The sequence below is a fragment of the Gobius niger genome, assembly GCF_951799975.1.
Source record: "Gobius niger genome assembly, chromosome: 14".
Taxonomy (NCBI): domain Eukaryota; kingdom Metazoa; phylum Chordata; class Actinopteri; order Gobiiformes; family Gobiidae; genus Gobius; species Gobius niger.
The window spans coordinates 17,868,073-17,886,439 of NC_136865.1; the positions used below are offsets into that span (position 1 = coordinate 17,868,073).

Here is an 18,367-nt window from a genome sequence, read left to right on the forward strand (position 1 = left end):
ATAAGTCGTGAAGGCCACCTATTACGAATAAATAAACATGAGAACATTGTTAGCTGTAATATCAAATTTGGATCTGAATACATTTATCTAATTTCTGAGGACGAATATAGGTCATATTTATGAAATATATAAAAAATAATACTTACGGTGATGTATTAATGAGTGTGTGTTGTTTTTTGGGAGCAAGCACTGTCTCAAACAAATAAACAACTGATAACAAGGGGTCTGTCATTAGTGAGAATGTTGAAAGCCTGCCGAAAATGTCATGTATTAAACAAAAATTTCAGTAGCTTTTTGGCATGTAGGACATGTGACTCAGAAAGCAGCCGCTGTCGCCCCTCTCTCAATCAGCCTCTGTCCAAACGATTTCACTCTCTCACCTCAGGAATCCCCTTTGCTTCTGCAGCTACATCTTTATGCCAGTAAAAAATTAACTTTTTGATTCCCCTCAAGGCAAAATTGCGGAAAAGATTGTTAGAGGATATTTGAAGGTTGCATTAATTACAAAGTCCATGAGGGCACAAGAATGTTAGTATTATGGCAAATGTTTACACCTATATGATGGCACAAATGTGACTAAATTAGGTTCTCGTCCGATATGGTCATGTGATTGACGGGCTGTGAAGTGCCAGCAGTGAAAGTTGCCTGCTTGAGTTGTGACCGTGTCAAAGACGTGAGCTTGAACCGACTGGTCTGGCAACATTGTGGCATGTCAGAGTGTTGCAGTGGACTGTGGCTGAACCTGTTCGTTGGGAAAAGAGGAAAACAGAGGAGTGTAGGGGAGAGTAGGAAGAGGTCAGCCACAACAGACGTGAGTGACGCCAGGCTTCGTTTAACTATTTCCATTTCCATGTCTGCATCTATAGGAGAGCAAAAGGGTGCATTGCAATATCATTATGAAATGCTTACACCTTTATATTTAGTTGCACCGCAATGTCTCCATTTGTATTCGAATGAGCCAACTCTAAATGAAGCTGTATATGTACTTTCATAACACATCCATGTCTTTGAATGATGTGAGGAATACTTCAAGGGAAACCAGTAAGGGAATGAAAGTATAGGAGGACATTCAAGCACCCTGGGAGAACCTGAGGATTCAACTCATAACCTATTGTAACTACATGGGAATAATATGTCAAATAAAGTAAAAATCTGACCTCACTGCTGGAGAATTAACACCGGAAAGTATAGTTCAGCAACTTCTGAATATTGTTCAAAAACAGCCTGACAAGACATGACCTGAAAGCCCTTGTGGCGGCAGGACAGAAACCAAACGGGAAAAAATATGTCTATAGCAAACCTATTCTTATTCTTCTGCACAATGGCCAAGCAGATAATATTCTCATGTCCTATTGAGTGGCTGACACCTGGAAGATTTGCTTTCACACGAGCCCTAAGGCTTGTCAACCCCACCCCTCACATAAGCCAGCATGTCCCTGCACAGAAAAACCTCCAGGGCGGGGGAACTTGAGCAATGTGTGGCTTTTGTCATAAGCACCCTTTTTTTTTTTTCTACGTCTAGTCTTTCTTTGACTTGCTGCCCCCCTTATGAAAGCATAATCACATCCTTTCCCCCGTGAGAGACATTTCCCCATTCACAAAAGACGAAAGGATGGTCTCCCTTTACTTAAGGGGTAGAAAAGCAGAGGAAGGGGACCGTCCAGGGAATTTTCTCACAATGATAAAATTTCTCTTAAGATAGTTATTATACCTCACTGTCAATAAAGTATGCTGACCAAATGGTGAAGTAAATATAGACACAGATAAAGGGGAATACTTGTGTTAAGGGGAATTACCATGGTCAAGGATTAACTTTGAATCCTGCGCTAGTTAATCACACCCTCTTCTGAATTTAAAGTAAAAGCACATTAGTATTGCGCTTATCAGAAGTTGGACATAACAACAGCAGTTTATTTGCATAGCTGAATTTAGTCAAATTAATCGCAAAAGGAAGCGGCTGCACTGTTTCTACTTTGTTGGGAAAAGCACATTTGTAGAGTTTAGGAAGAGACATAAACCAGATTATAGCGAGTCACTCCTTAAATAAATCCAAACAAGAATGCAGAATATACAGAATTAATATAGAAATGTATTTGTTTGATTACTGCCGGCCAGGATAGTGATTTGACATTTGCTTTCCAGTACATGTAGTATTTTCTTTATTGTATATACTTTTTTTCTCTCTTCATGTCCCAAATTTCTCTGTGTTTATTTTCTAAAACGTTTTTATTTTAATTTGATTTCAAATATTGAAAATCATTGCGTGCCGAGTGTTCATGTATCACAAGCGAAGTCAGCAACAAAGCAGCTGTCTTCTTCCCTCAGTAAAGACGGTTGTTTTTTGGATGCTTTGAAATTGTATTATTATCATTTAATTGTTCTATTTTATTTGTTTTTATTTTATTAGTATTATTACTTGACTAAAAAAATAGGCCCCATCAATGCAAAACATAAGTCTCAAAGAGATATAAACTAATGCTTGCATGAAGCAAAATGACCACGAAGCAAAACGTGTTTTTATTTTCATTTTTCATGGTTATGATTTTCAAAGTTGTTTTTTTTCAGTTTCCCAAAGCCAGTGCATGTGTATTGATCTAATTTAACCACTTGAGGGCAACATAGCTAATCTCGACTACCTGCCTGCGGCTCTTCTGATTTCCCAAGCTTCCTTGATGCATTCGCGGCCTTTGATAGACTCGTAAATTATACAACATTTTATCTTGAAGTCTTTATTTTCAAGTATCGACAAATTATTAGTATTTTTTAAAACCTGAAATATGTAGCCTGCGAAACGATTTGTGCTAACTTACGTGCCGTAAAATAAAATCCACAAACAGATCATACATTTTATTTTAAGACAAGTCGGTTAGCATGCCTGATATTTAACACAGATAGTTTCCTTATTATATCTTCTTTTTTTTTTAATGCAAGGGTAGCATTTTGAGCGAAGGTTTCATGTTAAATATAGGTTTGGTAAATGTGTGTGTTTGTGTTTAGTCTTGTTTATACCTCGAGTGTGTCCTCCATTTACAGCGTTGTATTGAATGCGACATTTGCCTTAGGTTGTCAATGTGAACCGAGCAGCTGTCACATTTGAGCTACCTTGTAAAACGACAGTTAGTCCTTTGGTAGGTAAGAAATGTGCTCTTCTTATATTATATTTACGGCAATGTAGTTTTACTGTACGCCATTATCAAGTCTACAAACCGGAAAGTAAAGGCTAAACCATATGGCTAGCGTGTTAGCCAGCTGACTTACTCCTCGTCTTCTTCTTCTTCTTCGATGGGTTAGTGTGTTTTCAGCTTTCTAGCCACATGCTAAACTGGTTTGTCCAGGGAAGAACATGCTTCCTGGAGAGTTTGGTGGGTGGTGTAGCGATTAGTGAAAGCTAAATTGGGTAAATAAACTATATAAACACTGCGATCAAACTTTCAGGATCTACAGCATTGATAACATAGTGTTAAATGATCATCCGTATACACTGCCAAATGTAGACTGGACTGTCTTGACTGGCGTTTTCTGACATACAAATATGTATTTATATATACAATACACAATGTTTTTATACCTCAAAGATGAACAAATAATGACTACAGTTGCCATCGTGGACTACTGTGCTAATGGGTTATTTATAGTAGCAGGTAGTAAGAGGGTCTGGATTACCAAGAGGGTAACAGGGCAGAGTGCCCTGACCCTAAACCCTTGTTTATTATGTTTATGTTATGTTATGTTTAGACGCCTATTATAGTTTGAAAATGCCTGCCATAATGTAAGCTTTGACTCTTTGAAGTCTAAATCTAAGCTGTCTTTTCTGTCTCTTTTGTAATGTTCCCTGTTTGGCTTGTAGGGCGGGGTGATTTGGACCAAAAGTCATATCCCGATATATTTAGGTTGAATATCGATATACGATATATATCCTGATATTTTTTCCGCAAAGTGAGAGCTGTGAAATGAAATGTTAAGTCAAAGTCTAAGCCAAATACGAGTAGTTTTATTAAAAACTCACTATAAAATGTAAACATAAACCCTGTATAACAAGGCTCCATAAGGTTCACATTTAAATATCAAAATATCTTGGATAAAAATAGCCAATAAAATAAGTCAGTTTATTTCTGAGGGCTGAGATAAAAACATATAGTGCTCAGTTTAAGATACACTTTATTAAAAATCACCTGGAGTTTGTTTGTCTGAATTTGAAATATCACGATATACGCGGTATGGTCTGATTCCATGTCTCATTTAGAAATATATCGACATATCGCCCAGCCCTATTAGCTTGCCTTATATTTTCTTGTATCTTTTCTTGTTCTCAGTTTTACCACCATGGCTCGTGGACATCAGAAGGCTCAGTCTCAGCAAAAGAATGCCAAGAAACAGGCCGAGATGAAGAAAGCCAAGGGACATGACCAGAAGACGGCGGCCAAAGCAGCGCTACTATTTACCTGCTCTGTGTGTAAGGTGAGAATGTCATGATTTAAAGTTGTTAAAAATGTAACAAAGTGCCAAGAATTTAAAAAAAAAAAGTTTGTCACAATTGGAAGGGAAAAAATACTTCACACATAAAATTCTAAACATATACTGTAAATGTATTAAATTGAGTCAAGCATAAAATTGTCTAATGTCTAGAAATGTGACACAAGTTCATTGTTCTACCTTGCTTTATTATTGAATATGTGATTTGTTCATAAACTGAGAATAAAATAACTGAATGTCATTTATTTATATATTTCATTTTTTGCAGTCTCAGATGCCTGACCCCAAAACCTTCAAACAACACTTTGAAAGCAAGCATCCGAAGAGCCCTTTGCCCGCAGAATTGGAAGGAGTGGAGGCGTAATACAATATGGCTGTGTGTTACCATGGATGCCAATAGGATAATTCAGAGCAGTACACCAAGTTGGTCCATGTCTATGTCTGAAAGGAGTGACGTAATTGTGATGGGGTCGTTTCCTCCTTTAAAACATGCTGCCTTTGAACAAGTGCTGAGAAGTTGTGTGAAAACACATAAGAAATAACTTGGATGGTCGTTTGATTTTTACCATTATTCTGAAACTGCTGACTTAAGAGTCTTTGAATTGAAAGGTCTTGATTGACTAACATGAACATCTGACTCCTCCTGGGGGCGTGATGGTGACATTTTGTAATGCTATAATCCATGTATGTTTTAGGTAAATAGAACAAAATTGGTATTAATTTACTTTCAATTAGTTATTATTGTTCATAAAATAATGAGACTGAGCCGTAGCCTAACTTTTACCAAACTCCACCCCAAAATCTGTCAGAGATTTTAATAGTCATTGTATTTTATAATGTTTAATAAATCATTCTTTATTTTTCTTCTGTGTTTGTTTCTTTTTATATAAGCAGGGTGGCCTGAAATATAATTTGTTTACTATTCATATTGTTGGTGTTCTTTTAAGTTATTTCGGTCTCTTGAGTCACTAGAGAATGCTTCTGTTATTTCCTCTTGTCACCTGCATCCTCTTCTACTACAGTCTTCCATGTTCCTTTTTCATTAGATAACTACATTATTGCATTCAACTGGAACACAGTCCAAAAAGACTTAAGATAAACAATAACATCAATAATGGTAAATAATAATGCTGTTGTTCTATATAGCACTATTGTGGACACTTTAAGTCGTATATAGGCTACTCGCAGCAGCCCTTGCCTGGCCACAGTGGCCAGCCAAAAACTCCTGCTTTTGCATCTGTTCACTTCAAACCATTGACAGTGGATTGCTTCAAACACGTCTTTGTAAAGAATAGAACAAGGGTGTATTCTGGTCGGCCATGCTACAGCTGCCCTGGAATAAACGGATTTCACTCACTCACTCACTCACTCACTCACTCACTCACTCACTCACTCACTCACTCACTCACTCACTCACTCACTCACTCACTCACTCACCCACTCACCCACTCACTCACCCACCTCATTCACGATGGCAATGAAGGGGAAGTGTCTTGCTCAAGGACACATCGGCAGCATGAACTGGCCGGAGCGTGATGGAACCATAGCCTGTATGGAACGAGCCTTCAGATCCGAGGAAACGCTGAGCCACTTCCGCTCCAGTCAGTGGCTCGGCTACTATTTAGCTGTATTTGGACAAAGTCAGATATTTTAAATACACATGGTAATGTTATACGGACAACATGCAAAACTTGCTTTGTAGTGTGGTATTTTTTTTATTGTAAAAAGTATTTTTGTTTTTTTGTTTTTTGTTAAAAGGGTGGGTTTCCAGGCAACGCAGCTGTGACGTCATTAGTCCCAGCGCGACCCTGCTGCTGGTTCTTTGATTGGAGGGAAACCCCGTGGAAGAGCGGGAGCGATCATCAGCTGTACGATCAGGAAGCAGGGATAACTGCGTTTTTCGACACACATAGGTAAGCTGATTACAATTATTGTCATGGGTATAGTCATGTTTTGCAAAATGTCATCGGCTATTGCCGATGTTTGGACGCGCATGTTTTAGTCCGTGGTTAAAAGCACGTCTGCTACAAGTCTTCGAGCGAGTAGCTACTTGCTCAGTCATTGTTCAGTGCATAGTGATGGGCTACCACATCCCACATGATTTATTTCTTTTATTTGCTGTGTTATAGCGTTATTGTGTGCTTCTATTGCACCGTTTACGACATTAATTTAACTGAAAAGTGTAGAAACTAGTCGATATTTGAAACGAAAGTGGTAGGTGTTTTTCAGGAAGCAAAAAGGGCGTTTACGATGGCTCGTCCGAGACGCTGTTTCCCTTCATGTAAAACGGAGACCCCACAGTCTGTGTTACATTTGTCCGTCTTCTGTGCTATTGTTATCATCATCATTATATTTATATTTATATTATTAATAAGGTTTACTGTGTTATTAATAACTGGTATTAACAGGGTACAACTTTAGCAGGCAGGTGTGACGTGAAACTGGGTGGCCCACATTCCTCAGTAGGGCGCAGGTGTGTGCATGCTGGAAGATCTCCCTTTGAGTCACACCTTTTTATTCTCTCTATCAAACTATTACCTTCAAATCTGAAGAGACAGTTGGTAAGAAGCACATTATATTTAAATATCATTGAATTGCATTTTTTTTTATTTATTAATACTTAATATAATAGGCGCTGTTCAATGCCCTTTAGTCGGTTTATATTTTGGGGAAAACGTTGTACTTTGCACATCGATGTCGGTCTCTGTCTTTACTACTTTATGTTCTTGTTCTTCTATTTTATTTTACTTTATTCTTAACAAATTTTGCCAAAACGAAACAATGTGCTCACTCCGGTCTTTCTGCTAGCATAGCTACAATCCTAGGCCAATTTACCGGATTTTTTCTTTTTTTCCTGTGTAATGACCATAGTTTTGTATTAATTTTTGATTTGATCATTATGATTACATTTTTTTAAAATGCAATTGAAACCATTCAAGTTCTGTTGTTTTTATATTCTACATTCCATCATGGAAAGAAACCTCAATATTTAGAATAAAACTTTGTCAAGGCAAGTGTTAGCTGAGTAAGGAAGGGCAGGTAAGAGAAAGTCCTGCTTCCTGACCGCCTGGTGGATGAATCTGTCCTTCAGTTACATAGATCAGAACAGATTGTCTCATAAATGGAAATTTGTAGTTGAAATCCCAGCTCCTGCCGGTGCAGACGACACTGCACTGTCACCCGTGTCGTGTGTGAGTGAGTGGTTGGTGGTGGTTGAAGGGGCTGAAAGCAAAGATTGGTAGCCTTGCTTCCGTTAGTCTATCCCAGGGCTGCTGTGGCAACAATAATACTTCACTGCCTCAGTGTAGGGAGTAAAAAATGACTACAGCATAGCGCTAGTAGGATTCTCTCGGGTGGAAATGGGTGGAGGAAAAGAGGGAACTGGGAGGGGCACCTATGATCTTCTCCACTGCCCTCATTAGGCCTTGGAAGCTTCCACATCAGGTTGGACAGTGCAGGCGCCTAATGCAACTAGTCGGGATAGTTCCTCTGTAGAAGGTCTGGGTATTCGCTCACCCAAAATCCACACCAATCGCTTTTGTCTTCATATTTCTATGTATGTACCACCTGCTCACAAGAGCCAACTCTGATGTTTATTTAGCATTTATTGTGTGTGTTCCAGGTTTATTTTATTATTGTATGGAAGTCTGTTGTGGTTGGTTGTTTATTCATACATCAAACCTTCTACAAAGTATTATGTACTATGATGCACTAATGTAATCTTTTTAACTTCATTCTCAGCAACCATGGTAGACAAGGAAGAGTTGGTGCAACGGGCCAGACTAGCTGAGCAGGCTGAGCGCTATGATGACATGGCAGAAGCCATGAAGGAAGTTACTGAAAAATTGTCTGGTGCGCTGACTTTGGAGGAGCGCAACCTGCTGTCTGTTGCCTACAAGAATGTGGTGGGAGCTCGGAGATCTGCCTGGAGAGTGATTTCAAGCCAGGAGGCCAAGTTAAACCACAATCAAGACTCCAAACAAGCTGCACAGGCTAAGGAGTACAGAGAGGGAATTGAAAAGGAGCTGAATGACATTTGTGACCAAGTAGTGGTAAGGATAGTAAATCTTCTGAATTTTGCAGATTATGGGGTCTATAAAATGGGCACCCAAGAACTTGGAGATGCCTGAAAAATGTTTAAGCAATAATTAAGTCATGCACAAAATATATGCTGTACTCTTTGATTTCATATTAGTGTATGCTCATAAGTGTTTGTGTCCTATAGGCTTTGCTTGATGACCAATTGATTCCAAATTCGACAGAGGACGAGGGGAAAGTCTTTTACCTGAAGATGAAAGGAGATTACTACCGTTATCAGGCTGAGGTTGCTGCTGGTGAGAAGAAGAACGGTACGCATGTAAACTTCCTTGTTTCATTTTGAAAAAACAAAAGTGCTGTTCTTTTTAGTGATGTGACATGAAGGTAGTAAATATTTCCATGGGTTAAACAGAGTCCGCTAAATAACTTCAGCTGGATATTTCTACTTAAAGATGGCTGGAGTTTCGAGAATAAAAAATGTTGAGTCCTACAAGGTTGTAAAGTGGGCGGTGGCACATTCCAGAGCACATGTTGAAAATTGCACAGTCACCAGGCAAGCGGTGCCAAACAAGATTTCTAAAACATCCAGGATAGTACACTAAATCCGTAGAGCTGGACGTTTCTCGATGGGTTTGATCATGATGTATCAACATTCCTTAAACTTTATGTACTGATGACTTCTCAAATTCCTTTGTATGTGAATATAACATTAGACAGAACTCTTTTTGGGTCATTTGAGATTCTGTTGTGTTTATTGTAAAGTCTCATGTGACTTAACAGTGCTTCAGACAATGCGATTGCTCTATTGCGCTGCCTTCTGTGATGTCACATGAAATTGTCCTTGCATTGTTAACATGAATGAATGCCTTAATGTTTTTTGCAGGCGTCATCAAATCATCTGAAAAAGCTTATGATGATGCCTTGGTCATCAGCAACAACATGAAGCCTACACATCCCATTCGGTTAGGACTTGCTCTTAACTTTTCCGTCTTCTATTATGAGATTGCCAATGATCCGAAGAAGGCCTGTCTCTTAGCAAAGGAGGTAAGAACCATTTGTACATTTAGCTAACAGGAAATGCTTGACTCCACATGCTAACACAGTGTTGGATTTGTCTGACAGTCCTTTGACAAGGCCATAGCGGAACTGGACAACACCTCAGAGGAGTCTTACAAGGACAGCACCCTGATCATGCAGCTGCTCCGTGACAATCTGACTGTGAGTAACCTCTGTCTTATGTGATGATAATTTAATTTTCTTCTTTAGTACAATTCTGTTATTTTGATTTAGGAAGAGTGTATTTAATCTCTTGTTGTTTTTCAGTTGTGGACCTGTGGTGAGGGTGAAGGAGAGGGTGAGGGCGATGGTGAGGCTGAAGATTCGCAGCAGGAAGCTGATAAACAGTGATCTTCAGAAAAAGGAAAAAAAAAACCTTTAACACATTTTTACCTCTCACCAGCCTAAGTCGCGCACGTGGGTTGTGTGTACACATACATGAACACACATGTATGTTTACACTCCAAATAAAGTACAGTATGTATGCGCAAAAGACAACATTATGTGTTAAACGTATGAGCACCACCACAGAAAAATAATGTATTGAACTCTCGTCAATGTGTGATTTATTTTGTCCTTATTTCCAAATTGAAAGCAAGTCCTACAAATAAAATGTTGAGTGCGCCAATTAGCTGCACTGCAAGATAAACTAAATTAAACTCAATTGCGTTACTTGAAAGCATGTACACTATACAGTGGTTTGCATCATGAAACGTCTTCACTTTGAGACGGCATAACATACAGTTTATATCCTTTTCTGCCTGCTGAACCCGGAGCTTTTATGGCTGGTTCTTGTTTCATGTGGCTCGGTGGATTTTCTGTGCAATCGGGTGCCGGGATGACTGTCTGTAATTGGCCACATGCTAAAACTGTAGTTTCTTTAGTTGAAGGTGACATTCCATTTTGCTTGGTATTTTTCTTTTGCCCTTGTATAATTCCATATTGATTTCCCCATGCCATATGACAAAAGGCCTCAGAAAAAGTGAACAACTTTTTTTAAATGGCTCAATACTGTAACTTTTGATATTTTATCTTTTTCTCAGTGCAGAGTATACTTATGCCATGTGCTTTTATGTGGCTTTATACTTTTCTATTCAGGTGTTTTTGTATTTTCATTTGTGTGTTTGATTCCCTTTGTCTCCTGGTATGTATGGGTTCTCAGCAATATGGTGTGAGGGTAAGGCTTGTATTGAAACTGGCGCTTTCTCTCTTAAATGTAAGCCGTTTTGTTGTGATATCCAAAGTATTTCCACGTGTGATTGGATTATGAAAAGTATGGCCCTTAATCAATTTAAAGCATTGCCAGTTACATATAATGGCATCGTATTGTGTGCAGGGTGATGCACTTTTTACAGTTACTAATTACGCTCTGGTTATGTGCTTTCATGTAATTGGAATTAAAACATTCAATTCAAGCCTGCTGTGGTGTATGTGTGTATTTTACTTCGTCCCACCTCACTTGCATTACAAAAAGCTAGACATAACCAGCAAAATCCACTCTTAAGAAGGATAATGATCGGCACTAGTATACAAGCTGGTTGTCTTACTGATAATGGGTGCCCTCTATTGACCGTGGGAAGTATTGAGCGTGACTGCTCAACTTCAAATTCACATTAAAGTCCTTTTTACCCCATTAAGGAAGTCATCTAATTTAAATCAAAATGTCAATACATGAAAATTGGCTGATTTATTTAAAAACTGACACACATACTGGGTCTCGAAGTATAATCTGGGCATTATTACAGGACGGTCCCCCCTAACCCCATTTCATGTCCCGCTTTTAAGTGTCCACTCGAAATTTGTGGCAGGCCTATATCAATATTGGGGCCCTACCATACCATAGATATAACAACCAAAACGAAGTTACGGTGCGCAATGATCACTTGAATCGCAGTTTCGGCCTGTTTCATCATCGCTGATTGGTCTACGCCCCCGCATTGTTATTCGCCATTTCAGACTCTGCTTCGACGCCATTGGCCCTCTTCTGTGACTCACGCGGAAGTATTAAAGCACACGACTTCCCCCATTCTTCTTGTGCTGTGAGAGTGCGTGTGTGCCCCTGAGCTCGCTCGGCACACATTATAACAAAAATACCCCAAAAAAATCACAAAAATCTTTCAAAATATATTTAAAAAAAACGAAAAAATCATACTTTTACAAAAATCTGTAACGAGCGGCGAAGCTGGTGTAGCGAGACATTCGAAGGTAACGGACGAAGAAGTTGCTGCCAAGCCAACGTGAAATCCAACTGTTTTTTTTTTTCCCAACAACGACGTGTTACCGAAGAAAAGACGACAAGTAACGTGAATATTGCTTTTCAATAGTCGTGTTACAAGTTTGGCCGGCAGTTTCGATCGCGTTGTAAGTCGTCACATTGTCGTTTTGTTGTACATTTACGCCCAGTTTTACTTGGCACGCGCTGCTGCTGGCATCGAAAATCCTACCGCCAGCGACCGTTAACTACGACATCCATAGTTGAAGTTTTTTTGTAGAGACGCAGAGGTCGTGTCCGAGTGTCGTTTCTAGCTTTCCACAGCCGGAAAAGATGAATCCCAGCGCTCCCAGTTACCCCATGGCCTCGCTCTACGTCGGGGACCTGCATTCGGATGTGACCGAGGCCATGCTGTACGAGAAATTCAGCCCAGCCGGAGCCATCCTCTCTATCAGGGTATGCAGAGACATGATCACCCGGCGCTCTCTCGGATACGCTTATGTCAACTTCCAACAGCCGGCAGACGGTGAGATATATGTGTTTTAAAGTCAATACAGATGTTTTAAGGCAACTTCCTATAACGTGGGACTGCTTGTGTTACACGTGACTGCGGCCGACATGTTTGTTGAAATACCTCTCCTCGGTTGAACCTCCCATTAGCAGTGGCGTAGCTCAAAGTTAACCCCCGCGGTCCTGCCCACCCCAGTAATGTTGCAGTGAAGTGTTAATCCAGTGGTTCTCAAAGGGACTTGGGCTTCTTTTTTATTTATTTATTTTATTTATTTTTAGACTTTATTATTAACTTTAAATACATATAATGTATAAACACAATAGAACCACTGCTGTTAAACCAGTTGTTCTATAATATTCTGATGTCTGCCAATTTGAATATATCACACATGATTGATTTTAGTCCTTAATTTCCGGAAATCAATTAAATTTGCGATTTTATAAGTTGAAAGGATGTTATAAACTACTCCAGTCCTTATCCATATTGTGCATGTACCGTTCACAACTGATAACATACACTGGGCGTGCAGTGGATGTCTATTTATTTTGCAGATTAGTGTGTAAATAGCAGCAACTTTTAATTAGTGAACAAACAGGCCCACAAACCAAACAGTGAAAGACTTTGAGATGAATTGTTTAGCTGTTCAAACTGGCCTAGTCCAGAAACTCTAGAAATAACTTTTTCAGTCAGTACAGAGTCGGCTCTTCCCTAAACGCGTACTGTAGGAAATGTTCAATGTAATTATAATCACAAGTTCGTATCAAAGTGACTTGTGAAAGTTTTTTTTTAAATTCTTTTTTTTTTTAGCTTCCCTTCACTAAATTCACACTGCTGATCATTTTCCCCCATACAGCTGAACGTGCACTGGATACCATGAACTTTGACGTAATCAAGGGGCGTCCGGTGCGCATCATGTGGTCCCAGCGCGACCCTTCGTTGAGAAAGAGTGGCGTAGGAAACATCTTCATCAAGAATCTGGACAAATCCATCGACAACAAGGCCCTGTATGACACTTTCTCCGCTTTCGGAAACATCCTATCATGCAAGGTATGGCTACATTTTTGGTTGTGAATTACGAAAGGTGCTAGTGTCAGTTTGCCCGGCATGAATTACTAACTTGCGCATCTGTGTGATTTTCAGTTTTTATGACTCAAACTGTGTGTGTGTTGCATGTTTTGTTTCTGTAGGTGGTTTGTGATGAAAATGGCTCAAAGGGCTATGGCTTTGTGCATTTTGAGACTCAGGAGGCAGCAGAGCGTGCCATAGAGAAAATGAATGGTATGCTGCTCAATGACCGCAAAGTGTAAGTGTTTTTAATCTTCTAAAAGTGTGACCCCCTTAAGTAGTCAATGCTCATTATTTCACTGATCAACCAAAAATATCGACACAGAGGCAGCGGGTACAGAAGTAGTATATTTTTGACCATCCCAGAGTGTGTGGGTGGAATGAATAATGGCATCTTGTATCACCTTGAGACACTTGGAAAACATGTTTTTGAAATCAAGTAACAAAGTAATGAGCTTTGATTTGTTGTCGTTTTGTTATAGATTTGTGGGCCGCTTCAAATCTCGCAAGGAGCGTGAGGCTGAAATGGGTGCTCGCGCCAAAGAGTTTACAAACGTCTATGTTAAAAACTTTGGAGATGACGTGGATGATGAGAAACTGAGGGAACTCTTCAGTCAGTTTGGTTAGTCAACAAATAGTGAACACTTTATTCAATTTCCTTTTTATTATGTTCACTGTTTCATACCTATGCTGTGTCACAGGAAATGCTCTTAGTATCCGTGTGATGACTGATGCGGCTGGGAAGTCACGTGGCTTTGGATTTGTGAGTTTTGAAAGACACGAGGATGCACAGAAGGTCAGCCATCAACCTAAACTCTTCATATGCTAGGTTTCATTTTCTTTTGGCATCACGTTGCATTTGTTTAATAATCCTCAGGCTGTTGATGACATGAACGGAAGGGACTTTCTGGGAAGACCAATCTATGTTGGCCGAGCTCAGAAGAAGATGGAGCGGCAAACAGAACTAAAGCGCAGATTTGAGCAAATGAAACAAGACCGAATGACGCGATACCAGGTTGGCTTTGATATGAATTTCCTGAAACATAAGGTTAACTCTGCAGCTTTGTCAAATTCAGTGCATCCTTTTTGGTAGGATGCACTGGCCAAAATGGCTGCGACAGTGACTGTAGTTCATGGGCCTCAATTTCTATTCAGTGGATTTTGGGGATAAAAATGTGCTTCAGACAGCTATTTTATTCAACCTGCAAACGTAGTGGCAAATTCCATTTAACTGCTGTATTGGGTTTTGACCAAGTTTATTTTTAAGTGTGTAGCACCATGCCTTGTGTTTTGTCCAGAGTCCCAGTTAAGAGTATAAATTAAAGTGATTGGTGATGTCTGCATATGTAAAACATGTACTTTTATTTATTTTCCAGGGGGTGAACTTGTATGTGAAGAACCTTGATGACGGCATTGATGATGAGCGGCTGAGGAAGGAGTTCTCTCCATTTGGCACCATCACTAGTGCAAAGGTGTGTGAAATTCAGTTAGCCCTTCTATGTAGTGATACTTATAATGCTAAGTAAAATGTTTCCACCTTCAGGTTATGATGGACGGCAGTCGCAGCAGAGGCTTTGGCTTTGTGTGCTTCTCTTCACCGGAGGAAGCCACCAAAGCGGTGACTGAAATGAATGGGCGCATTGTGGCCACTAAACCGCTGTATGTGGCTCTGGCACAGAGGAAAGAGGAACGGCAGGCACACCTGACTAACCAGTACATGCAGCGTATGGCTAGTGTTCGCGCTGTGCCCAACCAAGTTATCAATCCCTATCAGCCCGCCCCACCCTCTGGCTACTTTATGGCAGCCATACCCCAGGCCCAGAATCGCGCAGCGTACTATCCTGCAGCGGGACAAATGGCACAGCTGCGCCCCAGCCCACGCTGGGCCACTCAGAACATCAGGCCACAACGTGAGTGTTCACAGCTTTGAACTCTATTAAATAACTTATGTCATGCCTGAAACATTGTTTTTGCCCATAGACTTCCAGAGTATGCCAACTGCAGTGCGTGCCTCACCGCCTCGCGCCCAGTCCTTCAGCACCATGCGTCCTGCCACTCATGTGCCCCGCATGATGTCTACCCCCCGAGTTGGTCAGTTGTCTTTTACCCATTTAACCCTACATGTGCAATGTCTTTTTCTCTTTTATTTAATGATTATGTTTCTATGCAGCCACTCAGTCCATGGCCCCTCGCCCCGCCTCAGCAGTGCCCTCTGCTGTCCCTGTGCGTGGTGTCCCTCAGTTCAAGTATGGTGCAGGAGTCCGCAACCCCCAACACCACATGGCCCCAGCTCAAGTTGGCATGCCACAGGTACAGACTGCTTCTTTTCAGCTTTCATTTGAACTAACTTTTTCAGTGTATCTGAGCATGTTTTCTGTTTGTTAATGTCCAGGCTGCAGTCCATGTCCAGGGGCAGGAGCCACTGACTGCCTCTATGTTGGCCGCTGCCCCACCCCAAGAGCAGAAGCAGATGCTGGGTAAGAAATGAGCTGAATTTTTGATGTAGAGACTAATAAGAGTGTTCTGTTTTTTTTTTTTTTCTTATCGAATTTACTCTGTTTTTATAGGTGAGCGCCTGTTCCCACTGATCCAGAACATGCACCCGACCCTGGCAGGAAAGATCACAGGGATGCTGCTAGAGATCGACAACTCTGAGCTGCTGCACATGCTCGAGTCACCGGAGTCTCTGCGCTCAAAGGTCAGCAGCACTTCAGTGATCTCTACACTGAATCTTTGAATCTTTAAATTTAAGGCTCTTTTTTTATCAGGCCATGTCGGTGCTAGATTATTGTCTGTGCGTTTTGCTGCACAGACGGCAAAATATAAAGCATGGCGTAAAAGTCTACATGATGTACTGTTGTAAAGCTTGTCTCACAGTCGTCTGTGTTTGAGCAGGTGGACGAGGCAGTCGCTGTGCTCCAGGCTCACCAGGCCAAAGAAGCCACTCAAAAGCCAGTGACCAACACTGCTGTGGCTGCAAGTGTTTAGACCCAAGGTGAGAGTGCATGTTCCTCTTACTCTGCACAGTCTTCATTTGTTGAGAAAGTTCTAACCATAATGTTGTGACTTTGCAGGTGGGAGGAACCTTGAGACTGAAAAGAGGAGATTGGAAAAAAAACATTTCTATAAACAGTGTAAAACGTTAAATAGTTCATTAAAAATGTAAACAAGAACCCAACCAGGTCCTAAATGGCAAGTGGGCCTGGTTTGCATTTAAAATCAAAACTTACAAAAAAATAGAAAACGTTAAAAACATGATATATCCAGGAGTTTTAGAGGAGACACTTTGTCATTATATTTAACAATCATTTATTCTTTTATCCATTTTAAGTGTTTGAATGTTTGGGCTGTGCGATTGAAATGATAGCCAATTACTGTGAACTTACTTTTTGCTTGCATCAATAAAATTCAAATTTAAATGGGTTTTGTTCAGTAAAAGTTTCTTTACCAACTTTATATTTGTGGTCATACGCTAGACAATTTAACAAGCTTTGCAGAATGAAAGTTTAACCTGAACTTTTTCACTAAATATTTTTAAATAGATGCATTGTTGTAGAAATGGCAAGTCATTAGTAATTCCACTTTTGGATATAGTATTTTTAATCAAACAATTGAGACTCCCAGGTATAATAAATTAAAACTGGATTAGCACTTTCTATTGAGCGAAATGTTCCGATATTGTAACTTTAAATGTAATTGTGCATGTTCACAAATAAATGGCAAAGTAGCTTTAAATGTTACTTTTTAAACTTCTCAAATGTGTATCTTTAAAAAAAACATGTTAATTAAAACGGTAGCGTTAGAATGTTACTAATTTACTTTTATGTTCTCAACGAAGTACTAACATATATTAATGACATAAAAGACAGATCTTGTGCTTCAGATTTTATTGTGCTTTGTGACAGATGATTCATACCAAAGTTAAACAGCACTGAAACATGTGAGTCTTTCAGGCCTAGAGACTTGCATAGTCTTACAGGCTTTAGTTAGCAATAGCCTGGGCCTGCTCGGTCAGCTTCTGGAAGATGCCCTCCATCTGTTTCTGGAAGTTCTCCATCATGGGCTGGATCTGGGCCTGCAGAGGCTTCATCTGCTCTTCCATAGAGGTCATGAGACCCTTCATCTGCTCCTGCATCTGAGGGGCAATGGCCTCCAGCTGGGTCTTGCTGCTCTCAATCAACGTCCTGGAGAAAACGTCACAGTTAATTGTTGAACTTGAAGAATTTAATATTGACCATGATTCAACTATACCACAAAAGCGCTGTTTATGAAAATTGTATATGCTTCTACTATCTTGTAAGTTTGCGTAGTTCTTTTAACTCACTGGGCCTGGCTTGAGAAGTCGGTCTGCAGGAGCTTGTTCATCTCCTCAGTCATTTTGTTCTTCATGTCATCCAGGACCTGGGTGACCTGAGCAAGGTCCTGAGTGGCATCTTGAGCCAGGCTACCTACATATTTTACAAAACGCAACAAATTAATTCAGAACAAGCAAAGGTGGATAGTATAGAGTTACATTTTGAAGTACTTGTATAACAGTTTTACCTCTACTTGAGTAATATGAACAGTACTCCTACTCAGCTACTTTTTTTTTTACAAAAGCATTATCTTTTTAGTCTTATTTTATTTCTTTAATCTAAGTTTTAGAGTGTGATTTTTTTTTTTTTATCGGAACTTCTATATTTTACTATGTTCTGTCATTAGGCCTCCATCAGGCCTTAAACACAAATCACACCTTTACTCTTAAACTGTTGGTCAGTACCAGTCACCTTTTACTTGTGACTCTTACTTGAGTAAATGTTCTGGTTATCTCCTACTCTGATTGTTGCTCAGTTTAATGATAGGGAAATGTTGCTGTACCTTGAGCCAGAGCAAACACAAACAGAGCGGCGATGATGGCGTACTTCATGGTGACAGAGTGGACCTTCAGAAAACAAACAAAAATAATTTTATTGACTTTGTTTAAAAAAAAAAGCTAAGTCCATAAAATGTATCTACTTCTGGGAAACTATTTG

At 39.9% G+C, this 18,367-nt stretch overlaps 4 protein-coding genes across 6 annotated transcripts; 3 read left to right on the forward strand and 1 right to left on the reverse strand.

The window, feature by feature from the left end:
* Nucleotides 1-3,013: 3,013 nt before the first annotated feature.
* znf706 (zinc finger protein 706) lies at nucleotides 3,014-5,336 on the forward strand. 3 transcript variants are annotated; one of them, XM_079571408.1, is made up of 3 exons: nucleotides 3,014-3,128; nucleotides 4,314-4,458; nucleotides 4,742-5,336. In XM_079571408.1, exons 2-3 carry the CDS (start codon nucleotides 4,324-4,326, stop codon nucleotides 4,835-4,837), a joined length of 231 nt encoding a protein of 76 aa, XP_079427534.1. In that variant the 5' UTR covers nucleotides 3,014-3,128; nucleotides 4,314-4,323; the 3' UTR covers nucleotides 4,838-5,336. The 3 variants fall into 3 exon arrangements, with proteins under 3 accessions (XP_079427534.1, XP_079427535.1, XP_079427536.1); XM_079571409.1 differs by having other exon boundaries at nucleotides 3,022-3,132; XM_079571410.1 differs by lacking the exon at nucleotides 3,014-3,128 and adding an exon at nucleotides 3,145-3,286.
* A 950-nt stretch (nucleotides 5,337-6,286) lies between these two features.
* On the forward strand, nucleotides 6,287-10,982 carry ywhaz (tyrosine 3-monooxygenase/tryptophan 5-monooxygenase activation protein, zeta polypeptide). Its single transcript, XM_079571365.1, has 6 exons — nucleotides 6,287-6,386; nucleotides 8,215-8,525; nucleotides 8,699-8,822; nucleotides 9,395-9,555; nucleotides 9,634-9,729; nucleotides 9,835-10,982. The coding sequence occupies exons 2-6, from the start codon at nucleotides 8,220-8,222 to the stop codon at nucleotides 9,916-9,918; spliced, it is 771 nt and encodes a 256-aa protein (XP_079427491.1). The 5' UTR covers nucleotides 6,287-6,386; nucleotides 8,215-8,219; the 3' UTR covers nucleotides 9,919-10,982.
* A 605-nt stretch (nucleotides 10,983-11,587) lies between these two features.
* LOC306974290 (polyadenylate-binding protein 1A-like) lies at nucleotides 11,588-16,764 on the forward strand. Its single transcript, XM_079571479.1, has 14 exons — nucleotides 11,588-12,305; nucleotides 13,144-13,337; nucleotides 13,478-13,593; nucleotides 13,838-13,977; nucleotides 14,057-14,151; nucleotides 14,233-14,370; nucleotides 14,732-14,827; nucleotides 14,899-15,265; nucleotides 15,336-15,446; nucleotides 15,526-15,665; nucleotides 15,748-15,832; nucleotides 15,923-16,053; nucleotides 16,251-16,350; nucleotides 16,430-16,764. The coding sequence occupies exons 1-13, from the start codon at nucleotides 12,113-12,115 to the stop codon at nucleotides 16,341-16,343; spliced, it is 1,899 nt and encodes a 632-aa protein (XP_079427605.1). The 5' UTR covers nucleotides 11,588-12,112; the 3' UTR covers nucleotides 16,344-16,350; nucleotides 16,430-16,764.
* Nucleotides 16,765-17,232: 468 nt separating this feature from the next.
* On the reverse strand, nucleotides 17,233-17,788 carry afp4 (antifreeze protein type IV). The gene is made up of 2 exons (XM_079570783.1): nucleotides 17,680-17,788; nucleotides 17,233-17,539 (listed from the first exon to the last, which is right to left on the reverse strand). Exons 1-2 carry the CDS (start codon nucleotides 17,742-17,744, stop codon nucleotides 17,338-17,340), a joined length of 267 nt encoding a protein of 88 aa, XP_079426909.1. The 5' UTR covers nucleotides 17,745-17,788; the 3' UTR covers nucleotides 17,233-17,337.
* Nucleotides 17,789-18,367: the final 579 nt, after the last annotated feature.